General features: G+C 42.0%; 1 protein-coding gene across 4 annotated transcripts in view; it reads left to right on the forward strand.

Moving 5' to 3' along the window:
- LOC106586873 (interferon alpha/beta receptor 1a) overlaps window positions 1–24529 on the forward strand; it is a 33203-nt gene that overhangs the window by 2685 nt on the left and 5989 nt on the right. Inside the window, exons 2-6 of one of the 4 annotated variants that reach the window (XM_045707233.2) lie at window positions 4488–4611; window positions 5190–5629; window positions 18081–18207; window positions 19138–19322; window positions 21154–21314. In XM_045707233.2, coding sequence (XP_045563189.1) covers window positions 18203–18207; window positions 19138–19322; window positions 21154–21314 — 351 coding nt within the window. In that variant the 5' untranslated portion in view covers window positions 4488–4611; window positions 5190–5629; window positions 18081–18202. 4 annotated transcript variants of the gene reach the window in all.

Genomic DNA, 24529 nt, shown 5'->3' on the forward strand with positions numbered 1-24529 from the left:
CAGACCCAGTCTGCTGCCCTCTCCCTCTGCTGAGACTGACCATCAGATGCAGGCCCAGTAAAATAAAAATAAAAAGCTAATTATTTAAATGTATGCTCACTTAGCTGTGCCTCTCAAGTAGTACAACAACTGATCTATTACCGGTGTGATCATATAGCTTACCTCAAATGATAAAATATTTAAAAAAATGAAATGTTATTTAATGGCCTGAACAACAATTGAATTAAAGCCAATCTGAGGTAATAATGTATTGGGCCTCTAGCCTACTGCACAAAACTCATTGCTACAGAACTGTTTTTAATAGGTTAGTGTTGCGTAAACTTAATTTAAAAAAAAAGTCATGTTAAAAAAAAACTGAGCGGTAGATCTCGGCTTGCATTTTGACTGAGAAAGTGATCTTGACCCAGAAAAGCTTGGTGACCACTGGTCTACAACATAGCTCCAGGTATAAGAGCAGGTATGTTAAGTAGACTAGGCCTACTTATTATAGCCAGGGTTGGATGAGGACCACTTAGTACCCACAAGACAGGTCAGAAGTTACCTTGGCTTTAAGGGGAGGGCAATATCTGCACTTGCAACGTCATCGTATGTGAAGACTGATTGTTCTGTGTGTGTTAGCATTAATAGCGATTAACACCTGAAATGTCTATTTGTAAATATGTTGCATGATGTATCTGATCAATTCCGAATGTATCTAATAATAATATTAGCTCTAGTTCAGGAGAGAGGAGGGCCGTGGAGAGAAAGATCTACAGTATGTTAAAGGGAAGGTTAACCCATTTTGAATGTTATATTGTTTTTTGTGCATCTCTGAGTGATGTTCTATCGATTCTCTGTGTCATTTCATGTTTTCATGTGTACCTGAGTTATTGGCATTCAAGCAGGCAGATATGCGGCCGGTATGACGTAGCACTGTCTTAAAGCCACTCTCATTACACTGGAAGTTAATTGGAATACGACTAGCATAGATGTCAGATTTTAATTCTGGACGATATTATAACTCGGGAGGATGTCTTCTTTTGAATGAGCCAATGATCATATTTTTGGCGATATTTCTACCCAGAGAAAAGTGTAATTTTAACAGAGGGTCTAGCACATTTATCCTATTTGTCTGCCTCTTCAGTCCAGGTTGCATTTCATGGTGCTGTTGCCAGAGATGTTACAACACTGTATATAGCCATAATATGACATTTTAAATGTCTCTATTCCATTGGAACTTTTGTGAGTTTAATGTTTACTGTTTATTTTTTGTTTTTTAATATAATTTTGTTTTATCTATTTCACTTGCTTTGGAAATGTAAACATGTTTCCTATGCCAATAAAGCCCTTTGAATTGAATTGATATTAGAGAAAGGAGATAGCAATCCCATTGGACAAGGAATGGAGGAACGTACAGTATAACGGCCCACCCAGCAGACTGTCGACCAATCGCGTTCATGTTGTCATGCCGTGTCAAGCGGTTGCTAATGTCAACAGCGTGAGTCGAGAAACGTGCCTATTTTCCTCAAAAGTACGTAATATCACGATCTCCAAAGCTATACAAAATTACAGATATCAAGTTAATTATCTCACATCTCGGAAAATATTTGTATTGTTGTTCTTTCTTGTTGACGAAATTCATGCTAATTTTGGGTTTTTGAGCTATAGCGCCCAATTTACTCCCATTCCCTCCGTGAAGGAGCGCTCTCCTACCAGCAATGGCCGTTATTCCAATGAGTTTCCCATCTCATCAAAAGTATCTCTGCTGTTGCTAATGTCAGACTCCACTCTGGGACGCACAGAGATCTGCAGGTTGAACATGGTGAGATTGTAGACTCCTAAATTGATAGTGCGGTTTGTTTTATGCGATTTTACAGCTAACTATCTACTTCACATGCTGATATTGTTTTTGGTATTATTGTTTGTACCAAGCCAGCCAGGCCATAGAGAGAGCATTGCATTGTGGATTTTGTAGTCGACCTGAGCTTTAACGGATTTCCACAACGATTTTCACGTTGCTAGATTACCAACCTATTTATAATGCCTAAATTAAACATTGGTTCACACATTTTTTTGTTCTTTAACACGGTAAATTATAGAAATGGGTGGTTTTGGATTTTTACTTTAAGGACAATTTCACCAATCTGAAACGGTGGCAGCATCTCACACTATGCAATTCGATGTCTGCTTGCAATTCAAAGCACACTGCACAGCATGGCCTGATAGTTGCCTTCACACTGTGCGATTTCACAAGCTAATTCTTTACACTCGAGCCTCTTCCCCTTCTATCCTTCCTTCTGTGTGTACGATGGCTGTAAATACATTGAGAGAAGATAAAGGCCTTTCTCCTAACGTTGTTCACCCTGTTATGCTGTGAAGGCAAGGGAGCCTTGTCCACCAAATACAGCGTGCGGATGACAAGCTTTTTGAGACCTCCTTTTTTGACAGGAGTTTTTTAAATGTATTAATGAAAGCCATATGGTGCCGACTAGTGGACATTTAGTGTACTCTTCCGGCATAAATATCACAGTCTTCCTAAGGTAGGCTGAAGTGGATCTAGGGTTTCCTGGATGATGGTGTTGATGTAACCCATGGCCAGCCAATGAAAGCACTTCTTGGCTACCGATGTGAGTACTACGGGTCTGTAGCCATTTAGGCAGGTTACCTTCACTTTCTTGGGCACAGGGACTATGGTGGCCTGCTTGAAACATGTAGGTATTAAACACTCAGTCAGGGAGAGGTTGAAAATGTCAGTGAAGACACTTGCCAGTTGGTCCGTGCATGCTTTGAGTACACGTCCTGGTAATCTGTCTGGCCCCGCGGCTTTGTGAATGTTGACCTGTTTAAAGGTCTTGCTCACATCGGCTACGGAGAGCGTGATCACAGTCGTCCGGAACAGCTGGTGCTCTCATGCCTGCTTCAGTGTTGCTTGCCTTGAAGTGAGCATAAAAGGCATTTAGCTCATCTGGTAGGCTCGCGTCACTGGGCGGCTGGGTTTCCCTTTGTAGTCCGTAATGATTACATATCATTTTGAAAGTATTCAGACAAATATAATTATGTTTTTTACATCATGAAATTGTAAAGTAGATATTACCTCTATCTAGTTCTCAAGAGGCCAGGCTAAGTTGCTAACTTGAATGTGAGAGCCATTATCAAAAGTTACATTAGGTTTACAAGTACTTTGGGGTTATATTATCGATGTTCACAGACGGCATTAGTACTACTGGCTAATGCTAATGTGCAAACGTCAAGGTCATCACTGGTCAAGCTATACAATACAGTATTCTGTACTTATTCACAAGTTTAAGGTCAACATACTTTTTAGTGTTTATGCGATCATCGTAGTAGTACTTCTTTACTTGCTTTTTGCTATACTGTAGGAAACATTTAATCTAACTGTTACATATTCAGGAAAAAGTAGTCATTTTGAAGTGTGTATTATACCTTTTTTTGTAATCCATGCAAAGAGAGATTCCTTTTATCTGTAAAATAAATGTAATATTTGTTAACGCCAAGGGTGCGATGAATAATACAAACATTTTGTAATGAATCTTAAAGACAATTTTTTTAATCCTTCATTTTTTTAATGTAATAAAATATTTTTCGGATACCATCTGAACATTTGTTTTATCGTTTGTTATACACACAGTTTAAGAAACTATTCAGTACAACATTAGAAGTTTCATGTTCCTGACAGATATGTACACTGTATCCTTCAAACCAAAGAAACACAACTAATACAGCATACACTTCAAATATTCACAAATATGACATCAAAATGGACAGCAAATAAATACACTGAGTGTACAAAACATTAGGAACACCTTCCTAATATAGAGTTGCACCCCTCAGAACAGCCTCAATTTTTCAGGGCATGGACTATAAAAAGCGTTCCACAGGGATGCTGGCCCATGTTGACTCCAAAGCTTCCAACAGTTGTGTCAAGTTGGCTGGATGTCCTTTGGGTGGTTGGTCATTCTTGATACACACAGGAAACTGTTGAGCGTGAAAAACCCAGCAGCATTGCACTCAAACCGGTGCGCCTGGCACCTACTGTCATACCCCGTTCAAAGGCACTTAAATCTTTTGTCTTGTCCATTCACCCTCTGAATGGCACACACACAATCCATGTCTCAATTGTCTCAAGGCTTAACCTGTCTCCTCCCCTTCATCTACACTGATTGAAGTGGATTTAACAAGTGACATCAATAAGGGATCATAGCTTTAATCTGGATTCACTTGGTCAGTGTATGTCATGGAAAGAGCAGCTTCCGTTACCTACAGTATCTTATCTTCTTTGTATTCTCTGAAACATCATTTTCTTTATGTCTATCATTTTATATTTGTTTGTCTCCCTCCCTCTCTGTCTATATGTCTACATGTTCCAGTGGTGTTTCTGCTCCCAGCCTTAATACCTGTCTCTCTGGCTGTCCTGTTCTGTGTGACTGTCTATCATTTTATATTTGTTTGTCTCCCTCCCTCTCTGTCTATATGTCTACATGTTCCAGTGGTGTTTCTGCTCCCAGCCTTTAGCAACATGTCCATTGTCTCCTTCAACCTTGAGCACACTCTGACCTGGCTGCCTGGTTCAGGGACTCCTGCCAACACCCACTTCACAGTTCAGATCCTCAGGTACGCACTTACTCTTCAGTCCCATGCTTTCATTTTATCCATCCTTCTAGTGTAGCTGCTGACTAAGTGCTTTCATTTTATCCATCCTTCTAGTGTAGCTGCTGAGTAAGTGCTTTCCTTTTTCTATCCTTCTAGTGTAGCTGCTGAGTAAGTGCTTTCCTTTATCCATCCTTCTAGTGTAGCTGCTGAGTAAGTGCTTTCCTTTTTCTATCCTTCTAGTGTAGCTGCTGAGTAAGTGCTTTCATTTTATCCATCCTTCTAGTGTAGCTGCTGAGTAAGTGCTTTCCTTTTTCGATCCTTCTAGTGTAGCTGCTGAGTAAGTGCTTTCCTTTTTCTATCCTTCTAGTGTAGCTGCTGAGTAAGTGCTTTCCTTTTTCGATCCTTCTAGTGTAGCTGCTGAGTAAGTGCTTTCCTTTCAGCTGGTTAAGTGGTAAAGGCAAAATACTGTATCACTGCAATTGTGCAATCTAGGACAGTTTAGATTTGATCATCATCAGTGTTGCCTTTGCTTTGTTTTCCCCCTCTATATCTCACTCTCGGTTTCTCTATTTCTCTCTGTCTCTTGTTCCCTCCTCCAGGAAGAACTCATGTGAAGGATTGTGCCAGGTTGAAGACCAACCAGCCATATGACCTCTTTAACAAGTTCAAGGATTCCTTCTGTTACTGTCAGGCCCGTGTTCAGGCCTTCACCCTTAGCCAGAAGTCCAACTGAGTGAAACTTTAGTCTGCTCTTTTAATTTGGAAATTGAAAAATATTGTCCATTCTAGTGGTCCTCATTACATCAATTTGTTGATAGAATTTACTTGTATAGAATCATTGTCTTCACTTTAACCCCTGACCTCCTTATTGCAGCAGTGTTGGGCCCTCTAGTGGTGTCCATGTCAGGCAGTGGGAACTGCCTGCTCCTGCAGGTCACTCCCCCTACATCCAGGGACCTACAGCGCTCCCCCCCTCCCCCCACAGCTCCTCTTCAGGGAGATCACCTGCCAGATGCGGCGGAGCAGTGACGGGGCCCAGGTAGGGCTTGGTCGTTCAAAATTAGGTGACTTCTAATGAGGTGAGCCAGGGACAAAATACTCAGGTGAGATTGATGATAAAAACATTTTTTTTTAAATCAATTTTAGAATAAGGCTGTAACGTAACAAAATGTGGAAAAAGTCAAGGGGTCTGAATACTTTCCGAATGGAATGTACCTAGAAAAGAAAGCAAGTTCTGAGAATATGGTCAAACCCACTCACATTCCCTTTGAATAGAACCTGGGAATGTGATTTTTTACTTCAACTGGCAAGTCAGTTAAGAACAAATTCTTATTTACAATGACGGCCTACCCCACCCAAACCCGGACGACGCTGGGCCGGCTTCGGGTATTTAGATCACATCGATAAAAGGACAGAATATCTTGTAGTTCACTGAACAGTGTCATGAACTGTATGTTAAATAACTAGGGAGAGTGAGGAGAGGTATGGCCATTCACCTCTTGTGAATGCCACTTTGGTTAATTTCCCTACAAAAGGGATTGAACCCACATGGAGGCATGCAGGCATTTTAATAACAATCATTAGATACACATTTCAAGTCAACATAATATAGTAATATTTATACTCCAGTAGGTGCTGTAATAAATGTGATTATCTTTCCATGTGAAATTACTTTCTTTTGCAGTTGTTCATACTGCAATGTTCAATCCGTTCATGTTATTTATTTTAATCCAGGCATTGTACATGATAAACAGTGTCTTTGAAGTGAAAATGTTTCCCTTTTTGGTAATGTACAAAGAAATACCATTCTTAAAGTTCTCCAAATGAAGCCATGACCATTGTTGGGGTGATGGTTAAGGGTTTAATAATGGACATTATAAACTGGGTGTTTCGAGCCCTGAATGCTGATTGGCCGAAAGCCGTGGTATGTCAGACTGTATACCAGAGGTATGACAAAACATTTATTTTTACTGCTCTAATTAAGTTGGTAACCAGTTTATAATAGCAATAAGGAACCTTGGGGGTTTGTGGTATATTGCCAATATACCACGGCTAAGGCCTGTATCCAGGCTCTCCGCAATAAGAACAGCCCTTAACCGTGGTATATTGACCATATACCACAAACCCCCTCATGCCTTATTGCTTAAATATACTACAACATCTGCATTACATGTAGCCTTCATTTCAGCTACCTCTCTTTGTAGCCGCTGGGGTTGGTAAGTTGCTCTCGTTCAACAGCCTCTCGTTCAACAGCCTCTCGTTCCACAGCCTCTCGTTCAACAGCCTCTCGTTCAACAGCCTCTCGTTCAGCAGCCTCTCGTTCAGCAGCCTCTCGTTCAGCAGCCTCTCGTTCCGCAGCCTCTCGTTCCGCAGCCTCTCGTTCCGCAGCCTCTCGTTCAACAGCCTCTCGTTCAACAGCCTCTCGTTCAACAGCCTCTCGTTCCCCAGCCTCTCGTTCCCCAGCCTCTCGTTCCACAACCTCTCGTTCCACAACCTCTCGTTCCACAGCCTCTCGTTCCACAGCCTCTCGTTCCACAGCCTCTCGTTCCACAGCCTCTCGTTCAACAGCCTCTCGTTCAACAGCCTCTCGTTCCACAGCCTCTCGTTCAACAGCCTCTCGTTCAACAGCCTCTCGTTCAACAGCCTCTCGTTCCACAACCTCTCGTTCCACAGCCTCTCGTTCCACAACCTCTCGTTCCACAGCCTGGGGTTTAGAGTGGAATATTTAGCCACAGTATTGTTGTATGAAGGTTGTATGAAGTCACAGTATTGTTGTATGAAGGTTGTATGAAGTCACAGAATTGTTGTATGAAGGTTGTATGAAGTCACAGTATTGTTGTATGAAGGTTGTATGAAGTCACAGTATTGTGCTGGATTTACTGTCGGTGCCGGAGATGGCTGCCGTTTTACGGGCTACTAATCAATTGTGCTATTGATTTTTTTTTTTGCATTATTTGTAACTTATTTTGTATGTAATGTTTCTGCCACTGTCTCTTATGACCGAAAAGAGCTTCTAGATATCAGGACAGCGATTACTCACCTCGTACTGGACAAGATTTTTTCTTTAACGAGTCAGACGCAAAAGATTTACTTCAGACACCCGACAAGGCCCAAATCCACATCATTCTTATGAAGAAGATATCGGGGAAGTAGGTCGGGGTCTTTGTAAGGATCCGCCAGCGAGTGAGTAATCTGTCTCTATCATCAGTCCTATTAGCCAACGTGCAATCATTGTGTAATAAAATGGATGAGCTCCGATCAAGACTATCCTACCAACGGGACATTAAAAACTGTAATATCTTATGTTTCACCGAGTTGTGGCTGAACGACGACATGGATAACATACAGTTTCCTGGGTTGTCCGTGCATCGGCAAGATAGAACAGCTGTCTCCGGTAAGACAAGGGGTGGCAGCCTGTGCCTATTTGTAAATAACAGCTGGTGCACAAAATCTAATATTAAGGAAGTCTCAAAGTTTTGCTCGCCTAAGGTTGAGTATCTCATGATAAGCTGTAGACTACATTATTTACCAAGAGAGTAAATAGTGGTGTCCAAACACACCAAGACAGTTGTGAAGAGGGCACGACAATGCCTATTCCCCCTCAGATTTGGCATGGTTCCTCAGATTCTCAAAAAGTTATACATCTGCACCATCGAGAGCATCTTGACTGGTCGCATCACTGCCTGGTATGGCAACTACTCGGGCTCCAACCGCAAGGCACTACAGAGGGAAGTGCGTACGGCCCAGTACATCATTGGGGCCAAGCTTCCTGCCATCCTGGACTTCTATACCAGGCGGTGTCAGAGGAAGGCCCTAAAAATTGTCAAAGTCTCCAGCCACCCTAGTCATAGACTGTTCTCTCTGCTACCGCACGACAAGCGGTACCAGAGCGTCAAGTCTAGGTCCAAAAGGCTTCTTAACAGCTTCTACCCCCAAGCCATAAGACTCCTGAACAGTTCATCAAATGGCTACCCAGACTATTTGCATTGTCCCCCCCCCCCCCTTTTTTTTTTACACTGCTGCTACTCTCTGTTTATTATCTATGCACAGTCACTTTGACTCTACCTATTTGTACATATTACCTCAACTAACCTGTGCCCCCGCACATTGACCCTGTACTGGTACCCTCTGTATATAGCCTTGCTACTGTTATTTTACTGCTGCTCTTTAATTATTTGTGCAGGCATGCATAATAACAAATCAACATGCTATATTAATATAAAAACTATTGTTGCAAGCTAAGTAGCTAGCTATATATCTAACTATCTATCTATGTATTTACCAATATCTGATTATCCATTGATCTCATCCATGTCTTGACGACTGTCTCAAGCTACGTGCAAAAAACGTAAACAAATCGTTAGGACCAATGAGAGTAAAGTTACTGAGTTCCGACGTCATTCATACATCTCCATATAAGGCATTGCGTTGGCATCCATGTTGGATTGTATATCCGGTGATGTCCCTGGAAACGGGACCAAGTCACCTGGCCACAGCAACTAAAGCTGGGAGTGGGAAGATGAACGATCTGTGAAGGTAGTTTGGGAAAAACGTACCGTTGGATTACTTGTTAAATAATCATTATTCATCATGAACGTGGGCTTTGCACTCGTTCTCCTTTGGTCTCTCCCAATAACCAGTGGTAAGTACAGTAACTAGCTAGCATAGCTGTCGTTAGATCCTGTAATGGATAGATAACGTTACCTTCGGTCGAACGAGTTGGGTTGATTATCGACTTGATTTGTAATATCTGAGAGAGATTAATACCATTCGATTGTAATGGTGGGTACGTCAGTGGTTGAAACCCGTGTGTTAGTTACATGAATATAGATGTCGACCTGACGATATATGGATACAATTGTTTATGTCTTCGCATTCAATGGGTGTGTTCGTAAATTCACGCTGGAGTGCCAGTGGGTGCTCCGGACGGTAGAAAATTCAGAGCCTTGTCAGATTGACCGTTTTTTAGTAAATTCGGAGTGTTTCAGAGCGCACACTGCCTCTCTCTCTCTCTCTCTCTCTCTCTCTCTCTCTCTGGTCGAGGTGTAGGGTTGTCCAAGCATTCTGACCACACATGCTAGCTACTTTCAGACACCACCCTCTGACCATTTTTCCTGCCCTAGCAGAGCTGGTTAGTCTGTTGGCCACACGGCCATATTTTTCACGTTACAGCGCTTGTTAACGGAAAACAGACGGACGACAGTGGACTAACGTTACCTGTGCTAATTAGCTAGCTATCTGCTTCTCCGAACAATTGTGTGTAAACAAAGACAGACGCCGCAAATGTGTATACACTGAAAAATACCGTCGGCTGCAACTGTGTTCACCTTTAAAACAGTGTACAGTAAGTATTTATTTTGATGTGATATGCAAGTAAATGGCTTTGTTTCTAGAACCGTACCGCAATTGTGAATCGATAAACGCTTACATTGAGTTATTTTATTTCACCTTTATTTAACCAGGTAGGCTAGTTGAGAACAAGTTCTCATTTACAACTGCGACCTGGCCAAGATAAAGCAATGCAGTTCGACACATACAACAACACAGAGTTACACATGGAGTAAACAAAACATAGTCAATAACACAGTAGAGAAGTCTATACAGTGTGTGCAAAGGAAGTAAGATTAGGGAGGTAAGGAAATAAATAGGCCATAGTGGTGTAATAAATTGCAATTAAACACTGGAGTGATAGATGTGCAAATAGAGATACTGGGGTGCAAAGGAGAAGAAAAAAAAATAATATAGGGATGATGTAGTTGGATGGGCTATTTACAGATGGGATATGTGCAGTGATCTGTAAGCTGCTCTGACAGCTGGTGCTTAAAGCTAGTGCGGGAGTTATGAGTCTCCAGCTTCAGTGATTTTTTTTTTGCAGTTCGTTCCAGTCATTGGCAGCAGAGAACTGGAAGGAAAGGCGGCCAAATGAGGAACTGGCTTTGGGGGTGACTAGTGAAATATACCTGCTGGAGCATGTGCTATGTGTGGGTGCTGCTATGGTGACCAGTGAGCTGAGATAAGGCGGGGCTTTACCTATCAGAGACTTGTAGATGACCTGGAGCCAGTGGGTTTGGTGATGAATATGAAGAGGGCCAGCCAACGAGAGCATACAGGTTGCAGTGGTGGGTAGTATTTGGGGCTTTGGTGGCAAAACGGATGGCACTGGGATAGACTGCATCCAGTTTGTTGAGTAGAGTGTTGGAGACTATTTTGTAAATGACATCGCCAAGTTTTATGAGGGTATGTTTGGCAGCATGAGTGAAGGATGCTTTGTTTTGTGAAATAGGAAGCCATTTCTAGATTTACTTTTGTCTCAGAGATGCTTAATGTGAGTCTGGAAGGAGAGTTTAGTCTAACCAGACACCTAGGTAGTTGTCCACATATTCTAAGTCAGAGCCGTCCAGAGTCGTGATGTAGATGGGCGGGCAGCGATCGGTTGAAGAGCATGCATTTACTTTTACTTGCATTTAAGAGCAGTTGGAGGCCATGGAAGGAGAGTTGTATGGCATTGAAGCTCGTCTGGAGGTTAGTTAAGTGTCCAAAGAAGGGCCAGAGGTATACAGAATGGTGTTGTCTGCGTAGAGGTGGATCAGAGAATCACCAGCAGCAAGAGCGACGTTTATGTATGTATACAGAGAAGAGAGTCGGCCTGAGAATTGAACCCTGTGGCACCCCCATAGAGACTGCCAGAGGTCCGGACAACAGGCCCTCCGATTTGACACACTGAACTCTATCTGAGAGGTAGTTGGTGAACCAGGCGAGGCAGTCATTTGAGAAACCAATGCTGTTGAGTCTGCCGATTTTAGAATGTTGTGATTGACAGAGTCAAGCCTTGGCCAGGTCGACGAATACAGCTGCACAGTAATGTCTTTTATCGATGGCGGTTATGTCGTTTAGGACTTTGAGCGTGGCTGAGGTGCGCCCATGACCAGCTCGGAAATCAGATTGCATAGCCTAGAAGGTACGGAGGGATTCGAAATGGTCAGTGATCTGTTTGTTAACTTGGCTTTTGAAGACCTTAGAAAGGCAGGGTAGGATAGATATAGGTCTGTAACAGTTTGGGTCTAGGGTGTCTTCCCCCTTTGAAAGGGGGATGACCACAGCTGCTTTCCAATCTTTGGGGATCTCAGACGATATGAGAGTTTGAACAGGCTAGTGATAGGGGTTGCAACAATTGTGGTGGATCATTTTGAGAGGGTCCAGATTGTCTAGCCCGGCTGATTTGTAGGGGTCCAGATTTTTCAGCTCTTTCAGAACATCAGCTATCTGGATTTGGGTGAAGGAGAAATGGGGGAGGCTTGGGCAAGTTGCTGTGGGGGGTGCAGAGCTGTTGACCGGGGAAGGGGTAGCCAGGTGGAAAGCATTGCCAGCCATAGAAAATGCTTATTGAAATTTTCAATTATAGTGGATTTATCGGTGGTGACAGTGTTTCCTAGCCTCCTTGCAGTGGGTAGCAGGGAGGAGGTGCTCTTATTCTCCATCGACTTTACCGTTTCCCAGAACTTTTTGGAGTTTGTGCTACAGGATGCAAATTTTAGTTAGGAAAGCAACAGCTAGCTTTTTCAAACTGCCTGTGTATATTGGTTCCTAACTTCCATGAAAAGTTGTGTATCGCGGGGGCTATTCGATGCTAATGCAGAACGCCACAGGATGTTTTTGTGCTGGTCAAGGGCAGTCAGGTCTGGAGAGAACCAAGGGCTATATCTGTTCCTGGTTCTACATTTTTTAATTTTTTTTGAATGGGGCATGCTTACTTAAGATGGTGAGGAAAGCACTTTTAAAGAATAACCAGGCATCTTCTACTTATATATATATATATTTATTTATTATTTAACTGTCAGTTAAGAACAAATCTTATAATGACAGCCAAACCCGGGCGGCGCTGGGCCGAATGTGCGCCGCCCTATGGGACTCCCGGTTGTGATACAGCCTGGAATTCAACCAGGGTCTGTAGTGACGCCTCTAGCACTGAGATGCAGTGCCTTAGACCGTTGCGCCACTCAGGAGACTGAGGTTCATGCAGAAATTGTTTGTTGATCGTGTGGAAGAACTTGACTGGCCTGCACAGAGCCCTGACCTCAACCCCATCGATCCCCTTTGGGATGAATTGGAACCCCGACTGCAAGCCAGGCCTGAACTCCCAACATCAGTGCTCTTGTGGCTGAATGAAAGCAAGTCCCCGCAGCAATGTTCCAACATCTAGTGGAAAGCTTTCCCAGAAGAGTGGAGACTGCTGCTATAACGAAGGGGGGACCAACTCCATATTAATGCCCATGATTTTTGGAATGAGATGTTTGACGAACAGGTGTCCACTTACACTACATGGCCAAAGGTATCTTTCATGAGGGAGGATAATGAAAGTTCACAGAAGTAACAAGTAAAGTTAGTTCTATCAATTAGTTTTACTGATATCAATTTTGTTTAGGAATTATTAAGTGACTAAAACAATTCCATTACCAAATTGTTAACGGAATTTATGAAGAAAATCGATAACAGAATTTCTGCAATTAGAATTTATAGTAGTTACACCATTGTTGGGTTCACAAGTTTGGACAGTAGACTACAGTGAAGTAGAGTACAATAAAGCAGTACAGTACACAGTAGATCACACGGGTTGAGTACACTGTACTCTACTGAACTGTACTGTGGTGTACTGTTATGGCCAAACTTGTGAAACATAGATGTCTATGCTTGGTTCAGATTTGGTCCGGACCAACATATACATTTTAGGATATTTGCGCATTGGTGCTCCGACGTTAAACAATCCTAGTCACATAGCAAAATATTTATTCCCATATGCGTGTAAAATGGTCACACTGTAGAGCCCTGCATAGGATACATCACCATGAAGAGAATAACATTCATATCCATAATTAATGATGCATTTCTGTGTAGTACAGACTAGAGACCTGTGATTAAATTCCGTTACTGGGTGTAAATCCACTTTTACTGTAGTTCAATAACCAAAATATGTTTTCAGAGTCGATGTGTCATGTCATAGCTAACGCTCCTTTCTTTCTGCAGATATCATTGAATTTGAATTCAAAGCAAATATTTGAAGACTTTTTGGGAAACGTGGAGATGTTACTTTACAGATTTTACTGAAATTCTCTTGCCAAGCTTTGCATCTGTGCAGTTCTTCCAGGAAATGTATTTTCATAATGTTCAGTGTAAATTGTTAAGTTGTCCTTGTGCATAGAGTTGTATGGCTTGTTAAACTTTTGAAGTCAATGGTTTTTGTTTGGCATACATTTTTAAGTGAAAAATCTTGAGTCACAGCTTAATGCTGTCACTGTGGAATAGCCCTGTAGCCTAATGCCTACTAGCAACATTTTAATAGACTTGGAAGAGGTTAGGCCAGGGAACAGGAACTAAAGTCAGCAGTCCCTAGCCTGAGGTCCCTGAATTCCATGGTTCCAAAGCAGTTTCAGTGATTCACTGACAGTTTGGCAAGTTATGCTGTTCTCCACGCTGTAAAATTCCTTCATGGTTAAGTCACTTGCTGGATCTTGATGTCATACTTCATATTCAATGTACATTGTCATCAGCAGTTTAACTGGTTTCAGTGTAGCCAGGCTATTTATAACCTGTGATTCCCGAAACCATGGTTAGCTTTCTGTCACACCCTCATATATTTTTATAACTCCAACACCATGGACTCTGTTTCGGAGTGCAAAGTCTGAGTTAGAGTAAACGTCATAACCAGTTATAGTCACGCACAGAACAAGTTAGGCAACAGGGATCTCGATCCACAAGGGGATTGAATGTCTCTACAGTGACCAATAAACTTAATCTTGACATCTAGCAACTTAGCTAGCAAGTTAGCAAACCAAATGCATAGTTGGAGCCCCTGAGCTGGATATAATTTGACACATCTTAGATTTGTTATAGTTACACTTGGTTTAGCAGGCATCCCGACTGAAGAGAAACAGATTTGTTATAGTTACACTTGGTTTAGCAGGCATCCCGACTGAAGAGAAACAGATTTGTTATAGTTACACTTGGTTTAGCAGGCATCCTGACTGAAGAGAAACAGATTTGTTATAGTTACACTTGGTTTAGCAGGCATCCCGACTGAAGAGAAACAGATTTGTTATAGTTACACTTGGTTTAGCAGGCATCCTGACTGAAGAGAAACAGATTTGTTATAGTTACACTTGGTTTAGCAGGCATCCCGACTGAAGAGAAACAGATTTGAGTCAGAGGGTGTACTGAAGCTTAGCACACACAGATGTTAGGGGAACTGTTCCCTCCTCTAAATTAGATTTCCCCCCCCCCCCCCAGCAGGAGTGGAAAATATTTTCGATATCTCTGATTTTGTTCTGGCCATTCTCACATAGGAACTTCTTTGGGGGGAAAGACATTTCAAACTGCTTTTTAAATTTGGACACTTTTTTTTTTTTGAGGGGGAAATTATGACAGTGGCAATTTTAGGCTCTTTTTAGATATATACATGCGTCCTGTAAGACCTTATGATGACGGTGTCATTCTACTCCTTATAGTGTACTCTAACATATGGAGTAGCCTGACTTGATTCCGAAGTAAAAATGTTAACATGAATTTGTTAATATAAAAAAAAATATCAATAGTAACGCCCCCTTTTTATTTTTATTTTTTTTAACAATATTATTGTCGTTCCTGTTGGCTCAACTGTTTTTGAAGTTCAGTTGTTAAATTAAAATCTCTCTACCGTCATATCTAAGCCAATATGGCACCAATATCGATGAACATTTGCAAATCAACTTGACAGGCGGTACGACACACTCCCCACCTCTTGTCATGATCCGTCCGGCTGTTACTGAGACCCACTATACCAGGTTTTTAGCAAGGTCGCTAGCATTAGGGTACTCAGACACGTAATTATATATCTTTTTTTTTTATATGGATGTAAATCCTTTTGAACTGAACAGGTTTGTAGGTGCAACCATTTTTATTAAATTCACAATGTGTCACTCTAAGGATGTGCTACCTCCTTTTTTGTAGCATTTCTAACAATGCTGACATCTTTTCAGCACTATCTCAGAGTTCTCAACCGGTCGACCAACTCAGTTTTTGTGCAACAGTAGCAGCTAGCATCTATCTAGGTAACACCAGTTGGATGAGAAGCAAAGGAAGATGGATTAAATTGTTTAAAAAAAAAATGCATCAATCTACACAATACCCAATAATGACAAAGCAATTTTTAACATTTTTGTAAATATCACATTTCCATAAGTATTCAGACCCTTTCCTCAGTACTTTGTTGAAGCAGCTTTAGCAGCGATTACAGCCTCGAGTCTTCTTGGGTATGACGCTACAAGCTTGGCACACCTGTATTTGGGGAGTTTCTCCCATTCTTCTCTCCAGATCCTCTCAGGTTAGATGGGTAGTGTTGCTGCACAGCTATTTTCAAGCCTCTCCAGAGATGTTCGATCAGGTTCAAGTCTGGGCTCTGGCTGAGCCACTCAAGGACATTCAGAGACTTGTCTCAAAGCCACTACTGTGTTGTCTTGGCTGTGTGCTTATGGTCGTTGTCCTGTTGGAAGGTGAACCTTCGCCCCAGTCTGAGGTGCTGAGGGCTCTGGAGCAGGTTTTCATTAAGGATCTTTGCTCCATTCATCTTTACCTCTCCTGACTAGACTCCCAGTCCCTGCCGCTGAAAAACATCCCCACAGCATGATGCTGCCACCACCATGCTTCACCGTGGGGATGGTGCTCGGTTTCCTCCAGACGTGACGCTTGGCATTCAGGCCAAAAAGCTCAATCTTGGTTTCATCTGATCAGAGAATCTTGTTTCTCATTGTCAGTCCTTTAGGTGCCTCTTGGCCAACTGCAAGCGGGCTGTCATGTGCCTTTTACTGAGGAGTGGCTTTCGTCTGGCCACTACTGTAAAGGCCTGATTGGTGGAGTGCTGTGGAGATGGAGGAACCTTCCAGAAGGACAACCATCTCCACAGAGGAACTCTGGACCACTGTCAGTGACCATCGGGTTCTCGGTCAGATCCCCGATTGCTCAGTTTGGCCGGGCGGCCACCTCTAGGAAGAGTCTTGGTAGTTCCAAACTCCTTCAATTTAAGAATGTTGGAGGCCACGGTGTTCTTGGAGACCAGAATATTTTTTTTTTTGGTACCCTTCCTCAGATCTGTGGCTTGACACAGTCCTGTCTCTGAGCTCTATGGACAATTCCTTCTACCTCATGGCCTGGTTTTTGCTCTGTCAACTGTGGGACCTTTATCTAGACTGGTGTGGGCCTTTCCAAATCTTGTCCAGTCAATTAAATTTACCTCGTGGACTCCAAGTTGCAGAAACATCTCAAAGATGGTCAAACAACATCATAATAATCATTCCTTGCTTGTGTGTCACGTGTGCAGTCAAACTCCATGCTTGCTAACTTTGTTAGCTATGTGATAAAATGATTGTCTTTGAACCCAACAACTGTTTTAAGACACATTTATCAAAGATGACTAAACATTCAATCAGTACTGAATATCCAACTTTTTGGAACAAAACGTGCTGCCATCACCAGACTGACAATTTTTAAATCAAGTTGACGTATCTATTACAGGGTTTGTAGCGTAACGCTTAGCGTCACTGCCCTGGGATATGAAGGTCTTGGGTTCGCTGACCGGAGGGGATATTTAGACAATTCCCTTTCGTGTGTAATAAACAGCAGGCTATAGGCTTATCTTAACGCAGTGATTGGTTAATGACCTATAATGTCCATTTCTATGTAATGGATGGATCATATCATTAAAAGTACCAGAGCCTACTCAGGAAATGTTTATTTTGAAGAGTATATTGTTTACAAACGGTATTTCTAAAAATAAGCTAAATAGAAGTGTTTTGAGATCAATATTTATAATGTTGAATAGATTGTGACTATTTTTATTTCAAATAGTCTAGACATACTCCATATTTGAGAGAACACTACAAGGAGTTATAATGACACCAAGATGTCTATCGTGTTACGGTTTACAGATCATAAGGGTCTTATAAGAGGTCTTAAATGGCCATTTTTAATCCTGATTTTCAAAAAAATTATTGCTACAAAGGTAAAAAGCATGTTTAACATCCTTCCACCCAATGCTGTTCTTATGTGAGAATTACAAGAACATTCTGAGATACTGAAAATATTTCTCGATGGCGTGGAATCGCCCAATAGAAGCGCTGGATAGCTAGTGAGGTCAATGTCATTGTTGCCAGTCTATTGTTTCTTTCTCACCACAGGGGTGTGTTTGCGTCTCTTGGTCTTCAGAGATTTTAAATATTGGATAAATTCCTTTTTTATTTTTTATATTTCATGTCCACAGGACATGTGAATTGGTGGTTGGCTGTGAAGTAGTGATGAAATACACAGCCTAAAGAATGCAAATGTTTAGGCTATTTTAACTTATGTTGTTGCCAAATCAGTTGATTATATCCATCTCCCATCATATAACATGTAATCAACACGGTGCCAAACAGTGAAGAACTTCTCAATGACCCGGTCTGCCTGTCTTACTCTCTGTGTTCCAGTGCTTGCAGAGCTGCCTCAACCTCAGAACCTGACTCTGCTCACCCTGAACACACAGTACGTACTGACATGGGACTGGGACCAGACGGCCACAGGCAACGCTGTTACCTTCACTGTAGAGTACATGGCGTAAGTCACCAGATGCACGCACACCACCCCCGCATACCCCTCCTACATGTCACATATGATACCATATTTCACCTCCCCCTCCTACATGTCACACATGATACCATATTTCACCTCCCCCTCCTACATGTCACATATGATACCATATTTCACCTCCCCCTCCTACATGTCACGTATGATACCATATTTCACCTCCCCTCCTACATGTCACACATGATACCATATTTCACCTCCCCCTTCTACATGTCACACATGATACCATATTTCACCTCCCCCTCCACCCCTCCTACATGTCACACATGATACCATATTTCACCTCCCCCTCCTACATGTCACATATGATACCATATTTCACCTCCCCCTCCTACATGTCACACATGATACCATATTTCACCTCCCCCTCCTACATGTCACACATGATACCATATTTCACCTCCCCCTCCTACATGTCACACATGATACCATATTTCACCTCCCCCTCCTACATGTCACACATGATACCATATTTCACCTCCCCCTCCTACATGTCACACATGATACCATATTTCACCTCCCCCTCCTACATGTCACACATGATACCATATTTCACCTCCCCCTCCTACATGTCACACATGATACCATATTTCACCTCCCCCTCCTACATGATACCATATTTCACCTCCCCCTCCTACATGATACCATATTTCACCTCCCCCTCCTACATGATACCATATTTCACCTCCCCCTCCTACATGATACCATATTTCACCTCCCCCTCCTACATGATACCATATTTCACCTCCCCCTCCTACATGTCACACATGATACTGTATTTCACCTCCTACACCCAAACAGTGACTTGTCTGTCTGTTTTATTTTACCACTGAGAGTCATGATCTGGTATTAGGCCAAGACTGCCTCTCATCACTGACCCTCTCGCTCGCTCCCCAACAGGAAGTACAAGATGATGAAGAAGAAGAAGAACTGGAGCCGTGTCTGTGAAAGGACCACACACACCCGCTGTGACCTCACAGATTCTGATCTGCACTACCTGGGAATGTACGTGGTCCGAGTCCAAGCCAGCGCAGACGGAGTCAACTCACACTGGGTCTACAAAGACTTCTGCCCTGATATGGATGGTGAGAGGAATGGGAGAAGGCACACAGACTTGGGCACAGATGAAAAATAAACTAAATGAGAGCAAATAAACACAGTTGCAAACATGCACATATTTAACCTCTCTGCGGGACACACTATTCAACAGCCAGTGAAATAGAAGGGTGCCAAATTCAAAACAATCTCATAATTCAAATTTCTCAAACATACAACTATTATATCCCATTTTAAAGATGCGCTTCTCGTTAATCCAACCACATTGTCCGATTCAAAAAGGCTTTACGGCGACAGCATAACATTAGATTGTTAGGACAGCTGCTGTGTCAGATTTCAAAAAAGCTTTGCAGCGAAAGCACACTTTGCAATAATGTGAGTATGGCGCTCAGTCACAAAACCAAACCTGCCATTTTGTTCCCGTTCAGTTGCGTAATCCAAATTCACTGTGCTCGCGCAGTGAGTTCAGACAGAGTCAAAAAAGTTATATTACAGTTCGTAGAAACATGTCAAACGATGTATAGAATCAATCTTTAGGATGTTTTTATCATAAATCTTCCATAATATTCCAACTGGATGATTCCTTTGTCTTCAAAAAAGAAAAGGAACACAGCTAACTCTCACGTGAGGGCGCGCCACTGAGCTCATGTCATCTGATTCCAATGGCTCTTATTCTCTTCCCATTCACAGTAGAAGCATGAAACAACGTTCTAAAGACTGTTGACATCTAGTGGAAGCCTTAGGAAGTGCAAAATGACCCCACAGACACTGTATATTGGATGGGGAATCACTTGAAAAACTACAAACCTCAGATTTCCACACTTCCTGGTTGGATTTATTCTCAGGTTTTAGCCTGCCATATGAGGTCTGTTATACTCACAGACATCATTCAAACAGTTTTAGAAACTTCAGAGTGTTTCCTATCCAAATCTACTAATAATATGCATATCTTAGCTTCTGGGACTGAGTAGCAGGCAGTTTACTCTGGGCACCTTCTTCATCTGGATGTCAAAATACTGCCCCCTACCCAAGAGAGGTTAAACACCCACCAACACACCAACAGCCACACGCGTGTGTTGATTGAGCTTTCAGAAGTTGTAAAGGCACCCAAATCTATTGATATTAGAAAGCGGGTGGCCCGGATGAATTGAACCCTTTTTTTAAATAAAAATGGTGCAGAGATTATTGCTGCCCCTCTCACTCATATATTAAATCTTTCATTGGTGAGTAATACCATTCCTAAAGTCTGGAAAGCAGCCTACGTCATGCCTTTACTTAAGGGTGGAGATCTGTTCCAGTTGAAGAATTATTTATTTTTATTTATTTTTTTACCTTTTATTTAACCAGGTAGGCTAGTTAAGAACAAGTTCTCATTTGCAACTGCGACCTGGCCAAGATAAAGCATAGAAATTCGACACATACAACAGTCACTCAATACAGTCTTCCTTCACAGTCACTGCTGTCTTTGTCTGTTCCTAAGGCTAGAACTGAGATGGGGAAAGCAATATTTATCCCATACTGCCTTCATCCTGGAATATGCTTCGAAAGATATTAAAGTTATGGGAGTTAGTCTTTGCCTGTTTTAAGACGCTGATCGATGACATTGTTTGTGATAGCTGCAGTTGTTTCTAATCCTCAAATGTATCTGTAACTTGTGACACTTAAGCTGTGTTCGAATACTCATACTAACTGCTCTAACTGTACTATTTGTGACTTACACACACACACGCGCGCACAGAGACAAACAGTTAATCTGTCATTCACCAATAATCATTCCCAGGACTCTGGAGTTGCCTGTATGGTAACTATTGATTATTAGTGAGTTTATTTTGGTCTTATCTGTTCTTTCCCCCTGTCTAGCTTCGTTGGGCCCACCGTCCAGGGTGGAGCTGGCTCCTGTGGGGAACCTGCTGGATGTGACCATCTCTGATCCCCTGACCAGCACCCAGGGCTCCATGAAGGAACACGTCCTCTTCCTGTACTACCGCATCCTGTACTGGAGTCTCTCTGATGACCCTCAGGTACTGGCACAACCTTCTGCCTTTTTCTATGGCCTCTAAAGACTCCTGGGCCTCCCCTCAGTAAACCTGGGACTGCTATCACCTGGGCCTCCCCTCAGTAACCCTGGGACTGCTGTAACCTGGGCCTCCCCTCAGTAACCCTGGGACTGCTGTAACCTGAGCTTCCCCTCAGTAACCCTGGGACTGCTGTAACCTGAGCTTCCCCTCAGTAACCCTGGGACTGCTGTAACCTGAGCTTCCCCTCAGTAACCCTGGGACTGCTGTAACCTGAGCTTCCCCTCAGTAACCCTGGGACTGCTGTAACCAAATCAAATTTTAGTTGTCACATACACATGGTTAGCAGGTGTTAACCTCTCTAGGGTAGGTGGGACGAAATCGTCCCACCTACTCAACAGCCAGTGGAATCCCGTGGCGCGTTATTCAAATACCTTAAATGCTATTACTTCAATTTCTCAAACATATGACTAGCAAGCGTCCCACCCGTGGTGCACTCCATCAACAGCAGGTGCATTTCAAGAGCGGCAAATTTGAATCCAAATAAATGTCAAAATTCCAATTTTTCAAACATACAACTATTTTACACCCTTTGAAAGATAAACATCTCCTTAATCTAACCACGTTTTACGATTTCAAAAAGGTTTTACGGCGAAAGCATAAATTTAGAGTATGTTAGGACAGTACATTTACAAGAGTTGTGTGTAATGTTTTGTCAATTCAAAGACAGGGTCACCAAAACCATAAAACCAGCTAAAATGATGCACTAACCTTTTACAATCTCCATCAGATGACACTCCTAGGACATTATGTTAGACAATGCATGCATTTTTAGTTCTATCAAGTTCATATTTATATCCAAAAACAGCGTTTTACTATGGCATTGATGTTGAGGAAATCGTTTCCCTCCAATAACCGGCAGTCAAGTCAGCACCACAAATTAAATAATTAAAATTAGAAAACATTGGTAAAATATTATATTGTCATTTAAAGAATTATAGATTTACATCTCTTGAACGCAATCAACTTGCCAGATTTAAAAATAACCTTACTGGGAAATCACACTTTGCAATAATCTGAGCACTGCGCCCAGAAAAATACGCGTTGCGATACAGACTAGCCGTCATGTTGGGGAGATCTAAAATCGAAAATACTATGTAAATAATCCATTATCTTTGATTCTCTTCATCAGATGTCACTTCCAGGTATCACAGGTCCATAACGAATGTAGTTTTGTTCAAAAAAGCTCATCATTTATGTCCAAAAATCTCCGTCTTGTTAGCACATGATCTAAGCCAGCCGGACTTCTCGTCATGAACGAGGGGAAAAAATATATTTACGTTCGTTCAAACATGTCAAACGTTGTATAGCATAAATCATTAGGGCCTTTTTTAACCAGAACATGAATAATATTCAAGGTGGACGAATGCATACTCTTTTATAACGTATTGGAACGAGGGTACCCAACATGAACTCGCGCGCCAGGTGTCTAATGGGCCATCATCGTTCCATGGCTCTTGTTCGGTCAGATCTCCCTCCAGAAGACTCAAAACACTTTGTAAAGGCTGGTGACATCTAGTGGAAGCAATAGGAAGTGCCAAAATATTCCTCAGCCCCTGTGTTTTTCAATGGGATAGGTTTAAAGGTAATACAACACATCAGGTATCCACTTCCTGTCAGAAAATGTCTCAGGGTTTTGCCTGCCAAATGAGTTCTGTTATACTCACAGACACCATTCAAACAGTTTTAGAAACTTTAGAGTGTTTTCTATCCATATATAATAAGTATATGCATATTCTAGTTACTGGGTAGGATTAGTAACCAGATTAAATCGGGTAAATGTTTTTATCCAGCCGTGCAAATACTGCCCCCTAGCCCTAACAGGTTAATCTAACCACACTGTCCGATTTCAAAAAGGCTTTACAACGAAAGCAAAACATTAGATTATGTCAGCAGAATACCCAGCCAGAAATAATCAGACACCCATTTTTCAAGCTAGCATATAATGTCACATAAACCCAAACCACAGCTAAATGCAGCACTAACCTTTGATCTTCATCAGATGACACTCCTAGGACATTATGTTATACAATACATGCATGTTTTGTTCAATCAAGTTCATATTTATATCAAAAACCAGCTTTTTACATTAGCATGTGACGTTCAGAACTAGCATACCCACCGCAAACTTCCGGTGAATTTACTAAATTACTCACGATAAACGTTCACAAAAACCATAATTATTTTAAGAATTATAGATACAGAACTCCTTTATGCAATCGCTATGTCCGATTTTAAAATAGCTTTTCGGCAAAAGCACATTTTGCAATATTCTGAGTAGATAGCCCAGCCATCACAGGCTAGCTATTTAGACACCCACCAAGTTTGGCCCTCACCAAAGTCAGATTTACTATTAGAAAAATTTGATTACCTTTGCTGTTCTTCGTCAGAATGCACTCCCAGGACTTCTACTTCAATAACAAATGTTGGTTTGGTTCAAAATAATCCATAGTTATGTTCAAATATCCTCTGTTTTGTTTGTGCGTTCAAGACACTATCCGAAGGGTGACGCGCCCGACGCGTTTCGTGACAAAAAAATTCTAAATATTCCATTACCGTACTTCGAAGCATGTCAACCGCTGTTTAAAATCAATTTTTATGCGATTTTTCCTCGTTAAAAAAAGCGATAATATTCCGACCGGGAAACCCTGTTTACGTTCAAAGACAGAGAAAATAAAAACATGGTGTCGCCTCATGCACGCGCCTCAGTTTCATTGTTCTCTGATTGACCATTATCCAAATGCGCTAGTGTTTTTCAGCCAGGGCCTGCAAAGACATCATTCACCGGTTTGCCGCCTTCTGAGAGCCTATGGGAGCCGTAGGAAGTGTCACGTTACAGCAGAGATCCTCAGTTTTCAATAAAGAGAGTGTTGAAGCCCAAGAAATGGTCAGACAGGCCACTTCCTGTAAGGAATCTTCTCAGGTTTTTGCCTGCCATATGAGTTCTGTTATACTCACAGACGCCATTCAAACAGTTTTAGAAACTTTAGGGTGTTTTCTATCCAAAGCCAATAATTATATGCATATTCTAGTTTCTGGGCAGTAGTAATAACCAGATTAAATCGGGTACGTTTTTTTATCCGGCCGTGCAAATACTGCCCCCTACCCGAGAGGTTAAAGTGGCTAGTGATACATTACATCAAGATGTGATACAGGATGCT

This window comes from Salmo salar, chromosome 25 (genome assembly GCF_965601325.2).
Source record: "Salmo salar chromosome 25, fSalSal1, whole genome shotgun sequence".
Lineage (NCBI taxonomy): Eukaryota > Metazoa > Chordata > Actinopteri > Salmoniformes > Salmonidae > Salmo > Salmo salar.